Raw genomic sequence first — 18,862 nt, 5'->3', positions numbered from 1 at the left:
TTCCAATAAAATATTTGGATACATTTGTTTTACCATGAATGTGTGAGGAATAAACAACGTACGGGAAAAAAAAAAGAATACTCCCTCTCAAGTTTCAACTGTCAAACAATCAATCATGTCTGGTCCTTCATTTTCCTTTCTTTTCCTTTTCTCTTGTTTTTTTCTTCTTATTTGCAGCTTCATTCCGCTGTTATACGAGTAAGGGATTTTGAGTCCCTGGCATAGGGAAGATAAAAATATTTGAAATTGACAGGTTTTGATTCGATTCGATTTTTTAAGGTCGATTTTTTTTTTGAAAATCGAGTATCAGATCAAGTAAAATCGGGTAAGATAAAAAAAATTTCGGGTTCGAAGTCTAGGTCGTGTTTTTGACAAACCCGATCCGATATATAAAAAAATTATTTTTTAATTATTTATTTAATTTTATATATTTTTATATATATTTAATTTTATATTTATATTTAAAATAATATTTTATTAATTTCGAATCTAATCGAATCGGATTTAATTTTATACAATATCGAATCGAGTCAAGTTCGAGCATTAAAAATAAAAAAACTTATCGAGTCGATGTATGTACGAATTTTATATATTTAAAGTCGAATTAGGTTCAGAGCGAGCAAAAAGTCATCCTGACCTGATCTGATGCTATCATTACCCTGGCTATCTCATCATTTTTAGCTTTCTCTTTCCATTGGCCCTAATTCTCTGTTTCATTTACCAATATCACCCTCATCTAATAAACCATAAAATATTTATATTGTCAAAGGACATGTGTCAACAATATGGATTTCATATAGTTCATTTTCTATTAACAAAATAAATGAAGCAAATGGCAAATAAATAGGGGTATTATAATAATAATTTAACATATAGTTAATTTTTATGTAATTATAGATGCATTATAGATAATAGAATTTTTTCAAAAAAAAAAAAAATCCCATGCGTCAACTTTTCATGAAACAAATGATAAGGTTACTATAATAATTTAATAGATAGTTAAGTTTTATATAATTAATTTAATATATAATTTAATAAAGGTATAAAATATCACATATCAAATTTTCATGAAAAAATATTAAAAGTGTTTTAGTAATTTAATATAGAATTTATTTTATATTATGTTAAATTTTAGTATGTAATTTAATAGAGATATTTTAGTAAATTTCGAATGAAATATGGTATGTCTAAATTTTATGAAATAATGTTAAGAATATTTTAATAATTTAATATTATGTCAAAAATTGTTAAAGATATTATAATAATTTTTAGATAAAATATTATATGTGAATTTTTTATGAAGCAACGATAAAATTATTTTAATAATTTAATAGATAATTAATTTTATATTATTTTAATACAAATGGAGGGAAAGAAGAGGGAAAATAAAAAATAACCGCCTGCTTTGAAGCTTTCAAACTCCTCTTGAGAAGCACTCCTGATAAAAGCGTTTTAATCCTCCAAGATTATTCCTTCGGCAATTTATAAATTTAAAAAATTCATAAATAAAAATTTAATGAATTCATAAATTTTTAATTTTAAATTAAAAAAATTATATTATCTTATAAGTACGTTCAAATCAAACTAGAAGTTAGAATTTTTATTTTTATTTCTTTAAAGTTTTCTCACTTGGGAAAGTGAAAGGGCCATCCGCCATCCGCCATCCGCCATCCGCCATCCGCCATCCGTTTTTGTTAAAAGAAACAAAAATAAATGGAAAGTGAAAACAAAAGGACTAGAAAAAAAGAAATAAAAAAGGAAAGGTAAAGTGAATGTGAAAGTGAAAGTAAACGTAGTTTGAGCTTGCCACCAAACACACTCTGTTCTGTCTCCATTGGTCCTAAAGAAGCATAAACTGTACCAACTCAGAACAAACAACGTACCCCCAAACGCAAACAAAACAAAACAAAACAAAACAAATTAATTAATTAATCCGCTACTTCATCAGTCTTCCATTTTTCTCTGTTGTTGGAAAGAGAACAAAGCACGAAAATCCCCCCTCCAACCATTTATGGTTGAATTTTTTCTGCTTATTTTATTTGAATTTTGTTCTACGACAGTTGACCTAATTTCAATTCCCATACAAAAGAAGAAAAAAAAAAAGCTTCCATAAGTCGTAACTCAAAACAGATAAGTGAGAGAGAAAAAAGGAAGAGAATCACAATGGGGAATTCATTTGGGTGCTCAGCTTCAGGGGAGAGATTAGTGTCGGCGGCCAGAGATGGGGATCTGGTGGAAGCCAAGATGCTTCTGGATTGCAATCCTTGTCTTGCTAAATATTCCACTTTTGGTGGCCTTAATTCTCCTCTTCATTTCGCTGCTGCCAAAGGCCACGATGAGGTTTCCTTTTTTATCTCCTGTTAAATTTCGCTCTAGCTTGTAGAACGTTTGGTGTTTGCCTTTTGAATTGCATTTTGAGCTTTGACTTCCTGTTTTATTTATTTGGTGGCCTTTTGTTAGATTGTTGCTCTGTTGCTCGAGAATGGAGCTGATGTTAATTCCAGGAATTACTGTGGCCAGGTAACGGATTGTATCATTTTCGTATCTGTTTCTTTTTAAATGTTGCTGATTGTTTTTTAAATTTGAGAATGAATATTTGGAATGATGGTTTTATTTGTGCTGATTTTTAGCTGTGGGTTTACTGCTGTTTTTAGAGTTCCTATGTAGATTTGAAATTTTGGTATTTGATTGTATGAATTTGCGATTTGGAATCCAAATTGGAGCTATGAAGAAAATTCTTCTGGTTCGCTAACCCTCCTAAAGAATCTATCATATTGGTTTTGAGAATTCATTTAACATGATTTTTTTATTCCAATTCTGATTCTGTGGAAAACCAAAGCTGTCTTCAAAGAATCTGGACTTGAAATTCTCCTCTCTGCTATCATGCTGTACATCAAATGGAACCGATCTGCTGTATAACTAACTTTTTAGTCTTTCTTTATGTTTGAATTTGAAAGACGGCATTGATGCAAGCATGTAGATATGGGCACTGGGAAGTTGTACAGACCCTTCTGCTTTTCAGATGCAATGTGAGTTTCATTTTGTTTAACTTCTATGATTACTCAAAATATTACTTCTAAACAATATCTTAGTCATAACTGGGTTAGATGCTACTCACTCATGAAAGCATCATTTGGTTTTTGATGAAATTTCCCTTTCTGAATTTTGTATAACTTTTTCAAATGTTTCTTGATTAATTGATGATCATTGCGATTTTACTTCCTTATAGGTTATGAGAGCGGATTATCTAAGTGGGAGAACTGCTCTACATTTTGCTGCTGTAAATGGGCATGTAAGATGTATAAGACTAGTTGTAGCTGATTTTGTTCCTAGTGCTCCTTTCAAAGCTATAAACACCCAAATAGAAGGTGAAAGAGGGGATGGTTCCAGTGTGAGGAACAAAAGTGACCAGAGGTGTGTGTTTTATTATTTCACGGAACCACCTTGTGCTCCTGCTGGCTCTGATTTGAATTCAAATGGAGAATTAGGTCCAGGTTTTATTGCAAGTTCTTCTCTGTAATGTCGTGAAAAAGTTTAATCAGAAAGAAAACGACATTTTATTTCCAAAACTTAGTTTTGGGATGTGCAAATAGTTGATGCTCATAACATACATATTTCTTCAAGTGAACTCAATTGCTAGGGAATTACTCAACCTTCAATGCCAATAGTTCCCAATTGCTTTTTCATTGTGCTAATTATGCAACTTGTTACTGTGCAGTGCATTGTCAAAGTTTGTAAATACGGCAGCTGATAGTGGGATTACTGCTCTTCATATGGCTGCATTAAATGGGTATTTTGATTGTGTACAGCTTTTATTAGACCTTCATGCCAATGTCTCTGCCATCACATTTCATTATGGAACATCAATGGATTTGATAGGTATGCTCTTCTTTTTATTTTTTCCATGCATGATTACCTTTTGATTTGAACTTCTGGGTGATATGGTTACTTTCTTCCTTTTTTTTTTTTTGGGGGGGGGGGGGGGGGGAGTGGGGCAGGAGCTGGAAGCACTCCTTTGCATTATGCTGCTTGTGGGGGCAATTTGAAGTGCTGCCAGGCAAGACTTATAAACAATCTTTCTTGACCCATCTGTAATTTCTCTTGAATTGGATATTAAGTTTTTCTTTTATATGCAGATCCTTCTAGCTAGAGGAGCCAGACAAGTGACTTTGAATTGCAATGGGTAAATTGCCTATTGATCCCTTCTTGTTCTCGTTTGTTCTTCAAACCGTGGTTACTTCAGTTCTGCACGTATCATTGCTAACAGAGTTATGTATGTTTTCTCAGGTGGCTGCCACTTGATGTTGCCAGAATGTGGGGTCGTCATTGGCTTGAGCCCGTATTGGCACCTAATTCTGACACAACCATACCCAGATTTCCTTTTTCCAACTACTTGTCCTTGCCTCTTCTGAGTGTACTTAACATAGCAAGGTAATCATATAACTGCCATGGTGAAAATGCTAGTTTTCAATCACTATGGAGCACTTATTATCGCAAAATGTTGCTTTTAATAATGAAGGACATCCTTGATAATTTGAAGTTGGTCAAATTTGAATGGAGAGCTTGACTGGTGGTAGACATAATGGTGATTCAATGTACTTTAATCTTTTGTTACATAATGTACTTCTAAATGATGGGAGATTTATTGAGAAAAAAATGAGGGAAATTTAATAAGTTTCTTATTAAATCAATATGTGGTTTGTGTGGCTGGAGCATTTCACTTTTTTTTTTTTTTTTGCTGGTACAATGATTCTCCTTGCAAGGCTTACTATATTTCAAGTTTGTAACTTTTAGGTGATTTGAAACTGGTTATCATATAAACTTTTAGATGATGGGTTAAGAATAAGCTTCTGGTTTGGAGGCATATGTTTCTTCCATGTTGCACTTGCACATCAAAATTAGGCATCTCATGTGTCACATCATTTTAAGTTGCAAAGCTTGGTATTGGATAATTCCTAGACCCTGAGAATGTGATTGTTTAAAACCCCAATTGTTAAGATTGCTTGTTCCTCCTGTTTTTCTGTTTTAAGTAAGGAGAAAAATATTAAAAACTTCGTCTTGCTTGGAGAATGGAAGTGACGATGGATTATATTATAAAGTGGTAAAAGGCTCGTGCTTTGTCTTAAATTCACCTTGACATTGCCTATGTTACATTTAACCACTGTTGGTATGTGGGATTCTTCCCGTTTCTCAAATTTTTGCAATCAAATATTTTTTTGGTACTAGTTTTGCTACTATGCATTATTGGCAGTAAAGACTTACCTATGGACCAGGAAAAGTTTAGAAAATAGGACTTGAAATTTGTTTGCAGTTATTTAGATAAAAATGGTATGAGTTGTTACTGCCAGCACTGCCATATTGCAGGCAACTATGTCAAAATGCTATCTGTGTCTAATCCAGCAAACCTTATCCTTATGGTATGCTTGGTAAAGTGGAAAAGTGGAAGGACGGTCAGGGGAGGGAAGAAAAGTGAAAGAAAATGAATTTTGAGTGTGTTTGGTAGGAAACGAAAGTGAGAAAGAAAATAGGAAAGATGAGAGGTGTGAGTAAGCGTTGCATATTTACAAGATTATCCATCATTTTTAGATTTTTCTTTTTTCTTTTACTTTTAAAAAGGTTATAATGGTAAAATCATATAATTTTCATTTTCTTTCTTTTCATTTTTTTAACTCTACAACGGATGAAAAGAAAATTACATTTTCTTTCAACTTTTCCATCTTTCCAACCAAGCACATCAATGGAAGGAAAAAATTTATTTTCTATCTTTCCACTATTCTCATCTTTCCATTTTTATATCCACCATAACATACAGTAATTGGATACTTTAGGTTTGTCAACATTCTAAAAGTTCTTGTGGTGCATAGCCTTCATTTGGATTATTGTTTGCAGAGAATATGGGTTGCAGTCCTCAACAACCTCCTCGGATGATGCTGACACTTGTGCTGTCTGTCTTGAGAGAGTGTGCGGTGTTGCTGCTGAAGGTATGTCTTCAATTTGCTCTTTAGTCTTTTCATGATTTTAATTTGTGGCGTACCATTTTTCTTGCAAAAAATGCTAGCAGAAAGTAGCCAACTGCTCCGATCACTATGTTAATTAATTTGTCACTGTTGTCCTTATTGATTTTAGCATCCTTTTTTGTGACTTTATGAGCATTAATTATCACGCTAGTCTTCCAGTTGGTGATTTGGAAGAGAAGGCAGGGGATTCAAATTAGATTTAGAATTTATTTTTAATGGCATAGCATAGAAAAACTTAAGTTTGTTATTGATATTATAGGGAGCGAGGAGGCAAGTTGGCGAACATCCATATAGTTAACCCAGTTCTAGAGTTACGGACCTAAGAAGAAGTCTTGAATCTCACATCGGATATAAAAAGAAGGTTATTGGAATATAAAAGGATTCACACCACCTTCATCTTGTGAGGCACTTTTTGTAAGACAAAATCGTGAGGGTAGGGGGGTCAGAGTGGATAATACCTCATAAGAGTGTGAACCGTAGCAGGTAGGCTGATCCGAGATGTCGAATGAGTGCATACCCGGGTCCTAGACCCGTACGAGCCTGAAGCTTAAGTCTCGGCACTTATCACGTGATAAGTGATATCAGAACCAGCCCTAAATCGGCGAGCCTCTATGATGATGGTATCGTGAGGTTGGAACTTAAGTAAGTCTCGGCACGTGATAAGTGGTATTAAAGCCAGTCCTAAATCGTTCAATCCACGTGAAGCGGCTCAAGGGAGGTAGGCAAGGTGGCCAGCCTCTATGATGATGGCATTGCGAGGTTGGAATTTAAGTAAGTCTCGGCACGTGATAAGTGGTATTAGAGCCAGTCCTAAATCGTTCAATTCATGTCAAGCGGCTCAAGGGAGGTAGGCAAGGTGGCTAGCCTTTATGATGATGGCATCGCGAGGTTGGAACTTAAGTAAGTCTCGGCACGTGATAAGTGGTATTAGAGCTAGTCCTAAATCGTTCAATTCACGTCAAACGGCTCAAGGGAGGTAGGCAAGGTGGTTAGCCTCTATGATGATGGTATTAAAGCCAGTCCTAAATCGTTCAATTCACGTAAAGCGGCTCGAGGGAGGTAGGTAAGGTGGCCAGCTTCTATGATGATGACATCGTGAGGTTGGGTGGAAGAGAATGTCACAGACCTAAGGAGGAGTCTTAAATTTCACATCAAATATAAAAGGAAGGTCACTAGGATATAAAATGGTTCACATCACATTCTCTTTGTGAGGTACTTTTTGTAAGACAAAACTATGAGCCCAGAGGGGTTAAAGCAAACAATACCTCACTGTAAGACAAAATCATGAGCTCAGAGGGGTTAAAGCAGACAATACCTTACAAGGGTGTGACCCATGGCAGGTAGGTTGATCTAAGACGTTGGATAAGTGCATGTCGGGGTCCTGAAGCCGCACGAGCCTGAAGCTTAAGTCTCGGCACGTGACATTGAAGCTCTTTATAAACTCATCAAGAATATATGATCTAGATTCTAAATATTCATATTTGGAGAAGTTTGAATAGATAGGCCCAGATGTACTAACCAACCCTGAGATAACTTATCTATATAAAACTAAATCTTGTATTTTGTTTTGCAGAAGAAATAACAATTTAACAATTTTAGGCTATGTTTGATGCATAGGATGATGGATAAGATATGATAGGATGAAAATCATCTTATACCATGTTTAGTTTGTGTCTAAAGAAAGGGATAGGATTGGAATAAGGATTAATCATCTTTTTGTCATAGAATGATTCAATTCTCTCAAAGTGGAGATGATTATTTTTAATCCTAGGATTGAACTTATATGTTCTATTATACTCTTAAAATTTATATTAATAATTTAAATTATATAAACTTTGAGAAAGAATAATTTTGACTAATAAATAAAATTATTCTATCTTAATCCTTACTCACATCAAATACTAGATAGGATGATATTATTTAATCTAAAATTATCTTATCATAATCTTGTATATCAAACACACCCTTAACTCCTAATCAAAATATATTACTATTTGCTTTGGTGTCTAGACGCACGATTTGCCATTTGTTTGTAGAAGCAAAATGCAAGTATCAAAAAGTAACATCGTAAAGGACCATAAATGTTCTAGCAAAATGAGCCAGAACTCTTTTTATTATCAGCGTCAACTAGTATCTTTTTTGCCATATGACTAAACTGCTGTATTTATCCCTGTGCTAAAAATAAAATTACAAGGGCTGTCATCAATTCATTTTATCTTTTCAGGATGTGGGCATGAGCTATGCGTAAGGTGTGCCCTGTATCTTTGCTCAATAAGCCACATTCCTTCCAATTTGCCGGCCCCTCCAGGGTCTATTCCATGCCCTCTCTGTAGACATGGCATTCTCTCCTTTGCCAAATTGCCTAGTTCCCCAGTAAAAGAAATTAAGCTACATCTCTTCCTTGGCCTCTGTACCCCGTGCATGCTTCATCCTCGTGATGCAGATTGCCCGTCACCAGCTTCAGAGATCCGAAAGAATCACGTTGCATCAGTTTCTTCACATATTTTCTGTCCAGTTACCTGTAGCCCATTTCCTTATGTTGCCATCCCTTTGTGCACCTGCAATGATGGTCCTTGCCCCTCTTTTGAACCTCGAGATACAGAAACACAAGATGAATCTCCAAGACATTCACAAGCTACCTCAATTGACCAGGACAAAATTGAAGGACTAGGACAGGAGAGAGCAACCTGTTCAAGCATGTTTTGGGGCAGGAGGAGCTGCAGCAGAGAACATCAATGCAATTCAGAAATAAATGCTTGATTGGTTGAGATCCATTCCAAGAAAGAGCTTAAGTCGTAGGTTCCATTGCTAAACAATAACCCGCGGCGACGAGAGAGACGGATTTCTAATGGAGGCAATATCCCTTGCTGAAATCATACTTGTTTTTTTGGTAATATTATTATGTACTTATTATAAATTGAAGAAAATTTTAATTTTGTCTTCGTTGAAATTTAATTACTATTTCACATTAGCATTAATATTACATAACTATTATTATGAAAGTTAATTAGAATCCGGCTATGAGAACATTGAATCAAATCGAGTGGCTTGGGACATCATGATAATCATGGTAAGCACCTTTCCATAGCTTGCCACGTACCCACCAAAAGGGTTTTTATATACAGCTCTGATTTAAACGGGAAAGGGGTCTACATACACAACCGAAACCTAGTTCTTACATTATAATAGTCACCTCACCTAGCAGTAGTGCGCACGGTAGTCAAGATTACAAAGTGAAATACCATCACAGAAAACATGCGTAACAATGTCGACATTCCCATTTTTTTTTTTCTTTTGAAAGCAGAGGAAACGATATTTTGACGTGGATTATTAGTAGAGTAGTATACTAGTATTAGGTATGGACTACGGAGGTCAGAGTTATCTTCTTCTTGCAGCTGTTTGTCTCTGGGCATTGAAGTACACTGCAGCCACTGGGAGTCCCAAACCGTTCTCGTCTGAGAACCTCCTGGTGTTGAAGTAATTCCTCGAAGATGGTGGCCTCACTGTTTGTCTTCCTCTCTGTTTGAACAGTATGAACACGTACCTGTGGATGCCAACTGTTGGTTTTGGAGTTTCATAGCTAACAACTTCGTTCCCTGTTGGCGTTAAAATCGATTGGGTACTGGAAAATACTCATTTTTATACGCTATAAATGATTCAGACAGGCCATAAATATTGAAATTGTGGTTTTGGAAACTCACCAAAAGAAGCATCAGTAGTACCAGGAATATCTGTGACCATCCTGGAAGATACGTTGCTTTGCATTTTAGAAATTATAGACTACATGTTGAACAAAATGTATAGTAAAGATAAAAGAGTACAGTTTAGTAATACTGATACTGATACAAACCAGTGCAAATGTTCTCTCAAGTATGGATCACTAGGGCTTGGAGCATCAGGATCTGTCATGATCTTTGAGAAAAAAAGTTATGCAAGATTTAGACTTTGGTAATAATATTAACGTGGTTTACCGTACAGTAAAGGTTTTGCTGCAACTTACCAATGTGTAGGCAGCTCTCATGTCCTCGCCGCCGATTTCAACCCGAGGTCTAGCAGTAATAACAGCAGGCATGAGCTCATGGCCATTGGCAACTTGTTTGTTGGAGTTGTAAGCTACTGTCATTTTGACACTTGGGAAGAAATTATCCACCACCTCTCCTACAACTCTCCCAATAGTAAGTGGCTCTGGGACCCTTGACATGATATGAAGACAAATGCAGCAGTTAAGATCGAGAGAGAGAGAGAGAGAGAGATGTATTCTCTCTAGCTGCTTTGATGCAATGGGTTTGGGAGAATATGAGAGTTTTTATAGACAAAAGAGAGAAAGGGACTTGAAGGGGAGCTTGGGTTAATTCGAAGCTCAAGGATTCGAAAATGCTTCAGCATAACATAACAAAAAAGATTTCTATTTCCGGAAAGGACGTGTGATGTGACAAGCTTTTTAAACAATAGAAATGATTTTTTTTATAATATATATTATATATTTGAAGGGAGAAGCCACTGGAGAGATGGGATTGCTTCCCAGAGATCGCCTCACAAAAGCTTAAAAGGCTTAATTCATAACATATATAAATATATATATATATATATATATCTGTATGGAATGGAATATAACACGTATTTGGCTTATTGGGGTCATCATGAGAATGAAGAGTAGTACAACTTTTTCCACTTCCATATAATATCTTTGGACAAATGGAATTCAGCTTTTAAGGTGCTTCACTCCATATACGCATGATTTCTTTTATTGGAAAGCAGAAAAAAAATCTTATCAACCGCTAAAAAACATGTAACTAATTCAATGGACGGAGGCAAAGGCCAAAGGGTATTTGGATTCTAATTTGGCAAAATGGTACATGTATCACGTAGGAATGATAACGGTTGGGTCGAGGTGGGTTTTTGCTCACTTTAATGTGATTCGATTTTATAATCATAAAATTCGTATTCGTATCTGATTTAAAATTTTTTTAATTTTTTTATTTGAATTTGACATTATATAAATTATATTCGATTTTGATTAGAAATTAATAAAATATTATTTTTTAAATATAAATATATAAATATATATAAATAAAAAATTTAAAAAATAAATTTTTATATAATATCGGGTCGGATCAAATTTATCTAAAATGTGAACTTAATTTTTATTTATTAATATCCGATCCAATCTGATTCGAAATTCAATTTAAAAAAAAAATCAATCTTATAAAATCAAATCGGATCGAAACCCATCGATTCTAGGTTGGGTTGCCAACCCTAGTATCACGTGCAAGGCAAATTTTTGGATCCCTTGATTTGCTCTAGTTTTCTTAACATTAATCGGCCCTTTTTCATCTAATTAAAGCATATGGAATTATGATTGATAGATAAAGTACCTTTTGAAGAAAACTTTAAACTTTGAAGCTTTAACTATGTTTGAAGTTTTAAAGTCGATATGGAGGTAGGGTAAAATTAAGATAATGGTGAATAAGGACGTCAATCTTATTTACATTTGATAAAAAATCTGATTTTTTATTCTAATGAAAAGACTATAGATATTAAATTTTGAGGAAATAAATGGAGATAAATATAATTTAATAAAAGTAAGGGTATGAGGATATCAAAACATGTAATATAATATCTGTCGCGTACTTATTTATATATATTTAATAAATAAATTTTATATTAAATATTAAGGACAGCGAATAAAGATGTCAATCTTATTTATATTTGATGAAAAATTTAATTTTTTATTCTAATGAAATGATGATAGATATTAAATTTTGAAAAAGGGAATGGGGATAACTATAATTTAGTAAAAGTAAGGGTATGAGGATATAGAGATAAGTAATATAATATGTGTACCCATCTTTATATATTTATATATATATTTAGTAAATAGATTTTATATTAAATATTATAAATTTTATTTTAGATTAATTAAAATTAATATATTTTTATTTAAAAAATATATATTAATATATATAGTTATAAAAAATAACATAAATGTGTAAGATAAAAATAAAAACAAAGTTAAGAAAATAAAATTTAGTTTTTATTTTCTAAAAAAAGTTTTACGTATAAAAATTATTTATATTTATTAAATACCTACAAAAATAAAAATGAAAATAAATTTAAACTATTTGAATATAAGTACGAAGATATATATAACATAAAATTTCAAAAAAGGCTGAGAATGTTTTACCTAGTCGATATTCTACTTACTAACATCTTTAACGATGGATTCATTTTTATAGTGGTGAGAGTAAATATAATAGTTGATCGTGTAATAAAAAGCACTCAATTGTTATAATTAAAAAATATTTTTTATTTGAATTTTATACTAAAACAATCAATTGTTTTAAGGTCCAATGAACTTTTTCTCTCCAATCTCAAATCGAAGGAGCAATGGGTTTGACTGCATCGTCAGGGACGAAACAAGGACTTTTACTTTGAAAGGGTCATTATAAAAATAAGATGAATTGATAGAAAAATCTAATAAAAAGTTTTAATATAAAATAAAATAAAATAAAAATGTAATTAAAGGAAAAAGGTATAAATATTTTTTCACGATCAAAAGAAATTTGTTGAATATTTAAAGAACAATTAAACTCTAACTAATTTTTTTAAAAGTTAAAGAAAAAAAAAAGTAATTTCATTAAAAGGTTGAGTTTTTAAAAAAATTTACTTAAAAGTTAAAAACAAAAGTATAATGTACAATTAAAATCTTCATCCCATGTGCACAGTATATTTAGGTAGTTGAATATTCTCTAATTTTATTTTTCTATCTTTATAAAAGAAATAGTTTGACATAATAATTAATGTCAACACGTTTGTTTAATTAATTAAAAAAAATTTAAAAATAAATGAAATAATAATGCTTACATTAAAAATAATTTTTTATTAAATATAAAGAAAATAAAATTATTTATTACATACTTATCATATCATTATAATTATTCCTAAAAAATTACCAAATTATTAATTTTTTGGGTAAAAATACAGGTGATTTTAAGGAACCGAGGAGGAGCCAATCCCTGCCAGCCTCCTTTGGATTCCCCCCTGTGCACCGCAGGTGTTTTATGTCTAAATGCACCTCATGGTATAGTTGATCCCAAAAAAGAAAGCTTGGATTCTATTGCACCATGAGTGTGATAAAATCCAAATAGGAATGTATCTTAACAAATACACACACACATATATATATATATATATATATATATATAAGTTTTTTAAATTGACATTTGATATATTATCAATGTATAAAGTTTATATATTTTGTAAAATTTTATTAATGAGTAAATATTAATATTTAAAATAAATATACAAAAATTAATATATTTTTAAAAATTTATTTATTAATAAAGTATTATCAAATTTACTGATAGTATATAAATTTATACACGAATAACATATCACATATAAACCTTTTTTAATAACTCTTGATATAATTTTCGAATTTATTATAAAACTGATCATATCACATTTCTTAGGTTATTAATTTTATTATACTTTCATGAACGATTGACTTTTATCTCAAAATCTTCAAAATTACATCAATAAAATTTTTGATTAACTGTATCGATGTAATCCTTACATAAGTTATTCCCACTTAAAAATTAAATGGAGTTCCCCACATTAGCATTACTTAAGTGTGTCTTGTCATTTCAAGTTAAAAAATGGAACCATTTTTTGGACTTATAATATTATTGAAATAATAAATATTAACTGATCATAAGAGATGTATTATTATATTACTAGTATATTAAGTATCTAAATTGTGATAAAATAGGTATTATAGTAAAACCAATATTTAAAAAACATTAATCTTTCTATCAAATTAAAGAAATAATAAAAATTTGATCTAAACCATTGAATAATTAATCTATATCACCTGCCAATAATTAATTAGTCACGCCTTATATTAGATTCCTCAAGTAGTTTCCTTTTACATACTATTATAGATTTATAGTCATATAAATTCATGGAATATTGCTTTGCTAGTCTTCGTTAATTTGCTCAAGTTTTTCAAATGAGTCTCTTTTTCGGAGTTCGAGAATAAGGATTAAGACCTGTTTTGGATACATCCCTTTACGTTGGGTTCGCATTTTATGACTAAACCCTAAATAGGAGCGAAACATAGCATATATAATTAAATAACTAAGATATTCAAGAAAAACTATTTGTTTTTTTGGGACCTAATTCATAGAAGGATTGAGCTTATCATCATGGTTTTACACATAAGGTTCCAAGTACATGTAAGTGCAAGCATTATCTTATTTTGGCTGTTGGTTTCAAAGTAGATCCAGCAAACCATAAATAATAACTTGGACAAATTTAATTAGTTGAACCATTTGCTAAATTTTTAAACAATAATAATTCGACTTAAAGCAGGTTGATAACTTTTTTACCCTTTCAGAGAGCAGAATACTGCAACACACTTCTCCCCTCGCAGGCCACAGCATTTACAATTTTTTTTTTTAAAGTTCCATCAAATATAAAGGTATATGTATCTTTATTCCTTTCCAAATCAATGAATGAGATTCAGAGATGAAGAAAACTAAGAAGAAGTCCAGCTGTACGTGGGGAAATCATTGGCGGCCAACGGCATAGCTACAAGTCTTCTGCTTTGCTCAACCAATATATACTTGACTTTCCTTATATCGATATTGGAAAGTGTGGGTCACAATCACTTGTACGTACTTGAAACTTGTTGGGAATATTGACTCAAATCTCATAAGAGATTTGTTAGAGATTTGTTTGAGATTTGTCAGATATTGCTTGATGGACAAGAAGACTTGCAAAAGAAGAATTCCAAGAGAAAGAGGATTCTTAATAGGTAAGTTTGACTTGCAAGAGAAGAATTCTAAAAGGAAAGGGATTCTTAATAGGCAAGTTTGACTTACAGGAGAAGAATTCTAAGAGGAGAGGGATTCTTAATAGGCAAGTTTGTATGGTTATAAATAGGTGAAGTCTCTACAGGGTTAGGTATGAGAAAAAGATGTAAGAGAGTTGTAGGGTTTTGTGGGATAGACATCCTATAGGAGTATTGGGGCTCTACGTCTTATGGGTGTGTATGTTTGTTTGTGAGTGGACTAGAGGAGATTGAGAGGGTCCACATAGGTATGATGTATGAGAGCATATGGGTATGTGTTTGGTTATGTTGAAAGGGTGCACAAAGGTTTGGGTTTGTGTTTGTTTGGATAGAGAATACTTCATAGGACTAGAGGAGATTGAGAGTGTCTTATGAGTATTGATTGTTGAGTGAGGTTGATGATTTGATGCAAGTTTGTAATTCTCTACAACTAGTGGATCTTGTTTCTCATCCGTGGATGTAGGTCAGTTGGATCGAACCACGTTAAATTATTGTCTCTTGTGTGTTTGATTTATTGTTTGATTTCGCTTCCGCTGGTGTGATTGGATTGGAGGCTTTTAGCCCAACAAATGGTATCAGAGCTGTGGTGTTCCCTAACAAGTGGTATCAGGTTGAAGGTTCGAAATGTGAGAAGAGTTGAAGATTCAAGATGTGAAAAGAGCCGAAAGTTCGAGATGTGAAAGAGCTGAAAGTTTGAGATGTAGGAAGAGCTAAAGGTTTGGGAAGTGCATGATTTGAGACATGGAAAGAAGCAAGTTCAGAAGAGCTTGATTCGAGAGAAGAGTTCGAGTTCAAGTTTTGAAGATTGAGGATTGGTTTGTATGAAGTGTGAAGACACAAGAGAAGAGAAGATGATTGTGAGACTTCCATTGTAGGTGGAGCCAAGCATGTCTAGCATGAAGACAGATGATTGATGAAATTTGAGTCAAGATGGAGATTGTTGGGAATATTGACTCAAATCCCAAAAGAGATTTGTTAGAGATTTGTTTGAGATTTGTCAGATATTGCTTGATGGACAAGAAGACTTACAAAAGAAGAATTCCAAGAGAAAGAAGATTCTTAATAGGTAAGTTTGACTTGCAAGAGAAGAATTCTAAAAGGAAAGGGATTCTTAATAGGCAAGTTTGACTTACAGGAGAAGAATTCTAAGAGGAGAGGGATTCTTAATGGGTAAATTTGTATGGTTATAAATAGGTGAAGTCTCTACAGGGTTAGGTATGAGAAAAAGATGTAAGAGAGTTGTAGGATTTTGTGGGATAGACACCCCATAAGAGTATTGAGGCTCTACGTCTTATGGGTGTGTATGTTTGTTTGTGAGTGGACTAGAGGAGATTGAGAGGGTCTATATAGGTATGATGTATGGGAGCATATGGGTATGTGTTTGGTTATGTTGAAAGGGTGCACAAGGGTTTGGGTTTGTGTTTGTTTGGGTAGAGAATACTTCATAGGACTAGAGGAGATTGAGAGTGTCTTATGAGTATTGATTGTTGAGTGAGGTTGATGATTTGATGCAAGTTTGTAATTCTCTACAACTAGTGAATCTTGTTTCTCATCCGTGGATGTAGGTCAGTTGGATCGAACCACGTTAAATTATTGTCTCTTGTGTGTTTGATTTATTGTTTGATTTATTGTTTGATTTCGCTTCCGTTGGTGTGATTGGATTGGAAGCTTTTAGCCCAACAAATGGTATCAGAGCTGTGGTGTTCCCTAACAAGTGGTATCAGGCTGAAGGTTCGAAATATGAGAAGAGTTGAAGATTCAAGATGTGAAAAGAGCCGAAGGTTCGAAATGTGAAAGAGCTGAAAGTTCGAGATGTAGGAAGAGCTAAAGGTTTGGGAAGTGCATGATTTGAGACATGGAAAGAAGCAAGTTCAGAAGAGCTTGATTCGAGAGAAGAGTTCGAGTTCAAGTTTTGAAGATTAAGGATTGGTTTGTATGAAGTGTGAAGACACAAGAGAAGAGAAGATGATTGTGAGACTTCCATTGTAGGTGGAGCTAAGCATGTCTAGCATGAAGACAGATGATTGATGAAATTTGAGTCAAGGTGGAGATTATTGGAAATATTGACTCAAATCCCATAAGAGATTTGTTAGAGATTTGTTTGAGATTTGTCAGATATTGCTTGATGGACAAGAAGACTTGCAAAAAAAAAAATTCCAAGAGAAAGAGGATTCTTAATAGGTAAGTTTGACTTGCAAGAGAAGAATTCTAAAAGGAAAGGGATTCTTAATAGGCAAGTTTGACTTACAGGAGAAGAATTCTAAGAGGAGAGGGATTCTTAATGGGCAAATTTGTATGGTTATAAATAGGTGAAGTCTCTACAGGGTTAGGTATGAGAAAAAGATGTAAGAGAGTTGTAGGATTTTGTGGGATAAACACCCCATAGGAGTATTGGGGCTCTACGTCTTATGGGTGTGTATGTTTGTTTGTGAGTTGACTAGAGGAGATTGAGAGAGTCCACATAGGTATGATGTATGGGAGCATATGGGTATGTGTTTGGTTATGTTGAAAGGGTGCACAAGGGTTTGGGTTTGTGTTTGTTTGGGTAGAGAATACTTCATAGGACTAGAGGAGATTGAGAGTGTCTTATGAGTATTGATTGTTGAGTGAGGTTGATGATTTGATGTAAGTTTGTAATTATCTACAACTAGTACATCTTATTTCTCATCCTTGGATGTAGGTCAGTTGAATCGAACCACATTAAATTATTATCTCTTGTGTGTTTGATTTATTGTTTGATTTCACTTCTGCTGGTGTGATTGGATTGAAGGCTTTTAGCCCAACAAAACTAACAATAGTTTTAATGAACCTAACGATGGACGAAAGGTATTTGAAGTGGGGAGCTACCACTTATCTGATGGTCTATTGGAAGAATAATAAAACTCTCTGAATTTGGCACGTATTTGGATTTCGAAGAATCATTTTTGTCTAAAAAGAGAGTCGATTCAATGCTAGAAAGTTTTTGCTTTCATATTCTATGACTAACATTGCTTGCTTCCTCGACGATAAGCATAAATCCGAGCAAAAATTTGCGTTTTTACTCGTCTCAGCATTTTACACGTTGGTCTGTACCCACACCTTTAGAAGCTCGATGTTTTAGTCAATTAGCTATGTTTAAACATATAGAGCTACGGTCTGTTACTCTCATCAGTATCCTGTTATCCTGGATCTGCTGGAATTACTGCTCCTTCTATTGTTAGCCGGCATCACAGCCTTTGGAAATTGGAGGTGAAAGTTTAAGCTAGAAATTACTGAATATTTATCCTGGCAAGGCATTTTTCTTGTACGACGATACCTAGAGACTAGGCTAGTTGTAGAGTATGGTTCATGCTTGAAGATATTTCCTAGTGTTCCTTTGTCTCTTCTAAGATGCTACCGGATCAAATTTTAATCAAGTTTGCTGTCTCATTCTCGTTCTCCGGTGACTGATTCATTGTTTATTGTTATTGGCTGATGCCCAGTTGATAAAAATATATATGGAATTATTATGATGGTGCTGACTGCTGACACCTTTTGATTTGAATCCGTGCAGGAAAATTTTTATCAGAAACTGGCCACCTGATCAGTTAAGGTTCACCATACCGTTATGTACAGAAGCTGCAGGCTATTCATAAGCAAAAAATGTAGGGCATATTAGTAGTACTACTTCTCTAAGCTTCTAGAGACAAAAGCTGCCCAGTTTCGTTGTTTGGAAACTTTCAAATTTGTTTAATTGTATTTGTTTATTTTATATTTAATATATATAAAATATAAAAATCATCATGTTACATTATAACATTAAACACATTTTTTATTTTTTTTTTAAATTTAAATTATATCATTTTCGTATTTTTTTATCGTGCTATTATGTTATGTTTAAAATTACAGGTTATGAAAAGATCAAGAAAGGCGTCCAATTAAAGGCCATGAAAAGTCGTAGTTCGTAGCAAGCAAACTCTTAGTCTCACCTACCTATTGCTATTTTCCTACTGTCAAATTTCTGCACCATATT

The 18,862-nt window shown here is 33.3% G+C and overlaps 1 protein-coding gene and 1 pseudogene across 2 annotated transcripts; one reads left to right on the top strand and one right to left on the bottom strand.

Moving 5' to 3' along the window:
• The first annotated feature begins 1,858 nt into the window (after positions 1–1,858).
• LOC111310169 (E3 ubiquitin-protein ligase XBAT33-like) lies at positions 1,859–8,988 on the top strand (annotated as a pseudogene). Its single transcript, XR_016345118.1, has 10 exons — positions 1,859–2,340; positions 2,461–2,520; positions 2,958–3,029; positions 3,230–3,414; positions 3,719–3,879; positions 3,999–4,057; positions 4,137–4,183; positions 4,288–4,431; positions 5,890–5,981; positions 8,242–8,988. The product of XR_016345118.1 is annotated as an E3 ubiquitin-protein ligase XBAT33-like (transcript).
• Positions 8,989–9,087: 99 nt separating this feature from the next.
• On the bottom strand, positions 9,088–10,360 carry LOC111310175 (CEN-like protein 1). Its single transcript, XM_022909366.2, has 4 exons — positions 10,018–10,360; positions 9,868–9,929; positions 9,719–9,759; positions 9,088–9,613 (listed from the first exon to the last, which is right to left on the bottom strand). The coding sequence occupies exons 1-4, from the start codon at positions 10,216–10,218 to the stop codon at positions 9,396–9,398; spliced, it is 522 nt and encodes a 173-aa protein (XP_022765101.1). The 5' UTR covers positions 10,219–10,360; the 3' UTR covers positions 9,088–9,395.
• Positions 10,361–18,862: the final 8,502 nt, after the last annotated feature.

The sequence above is a fragment of the Durio zibethinus genome, chromosome 9 (assembly GCF_047325235.1).
Source record: "Durio zibethinus cultivar Kanyao isolate XHJ-2024 chromosome 9, ASM4732523v1, whole genome shotgun sequence".
NCBI classification, from domain to species: Eukaryota; Viridiplantae; Streptophyta; class Magnoliopsida; order Malvales; family Malvaceae; genus Durio; species Durio zibethinus.
The sequence above is the reverse complement of the archived record's forward strand: the minus strand, read 5'-3'. Positions and strand labels throughout refer to the sequence as shown.

Excerpts from the sequence above, each read along its gene's own strand:
- LOC111310175 (XM_022909366.2), bottom strand. The coding sequence starts at position 10,218 with ATGTCAAGGGTCCCAGAGCCACTTACTATTGGGAGAGTTGTAGGAGAG. Across the intron at positions 9,930-10,017 it reads TGAGAGCTGCCTACACATTG|ATCATGACAGATCCTGATGC; the intron begins GTAAGTTGCAGC and ends TTTTTCTCAAAG. Across the intron at positions 9,614-9,718 it reads TACTACTGATGCTTCTTTTG|GGAACGAAGTTGTTAGCTAT; the intron begins GTGAGTTTCCAA and ends TAACGCCAACAG.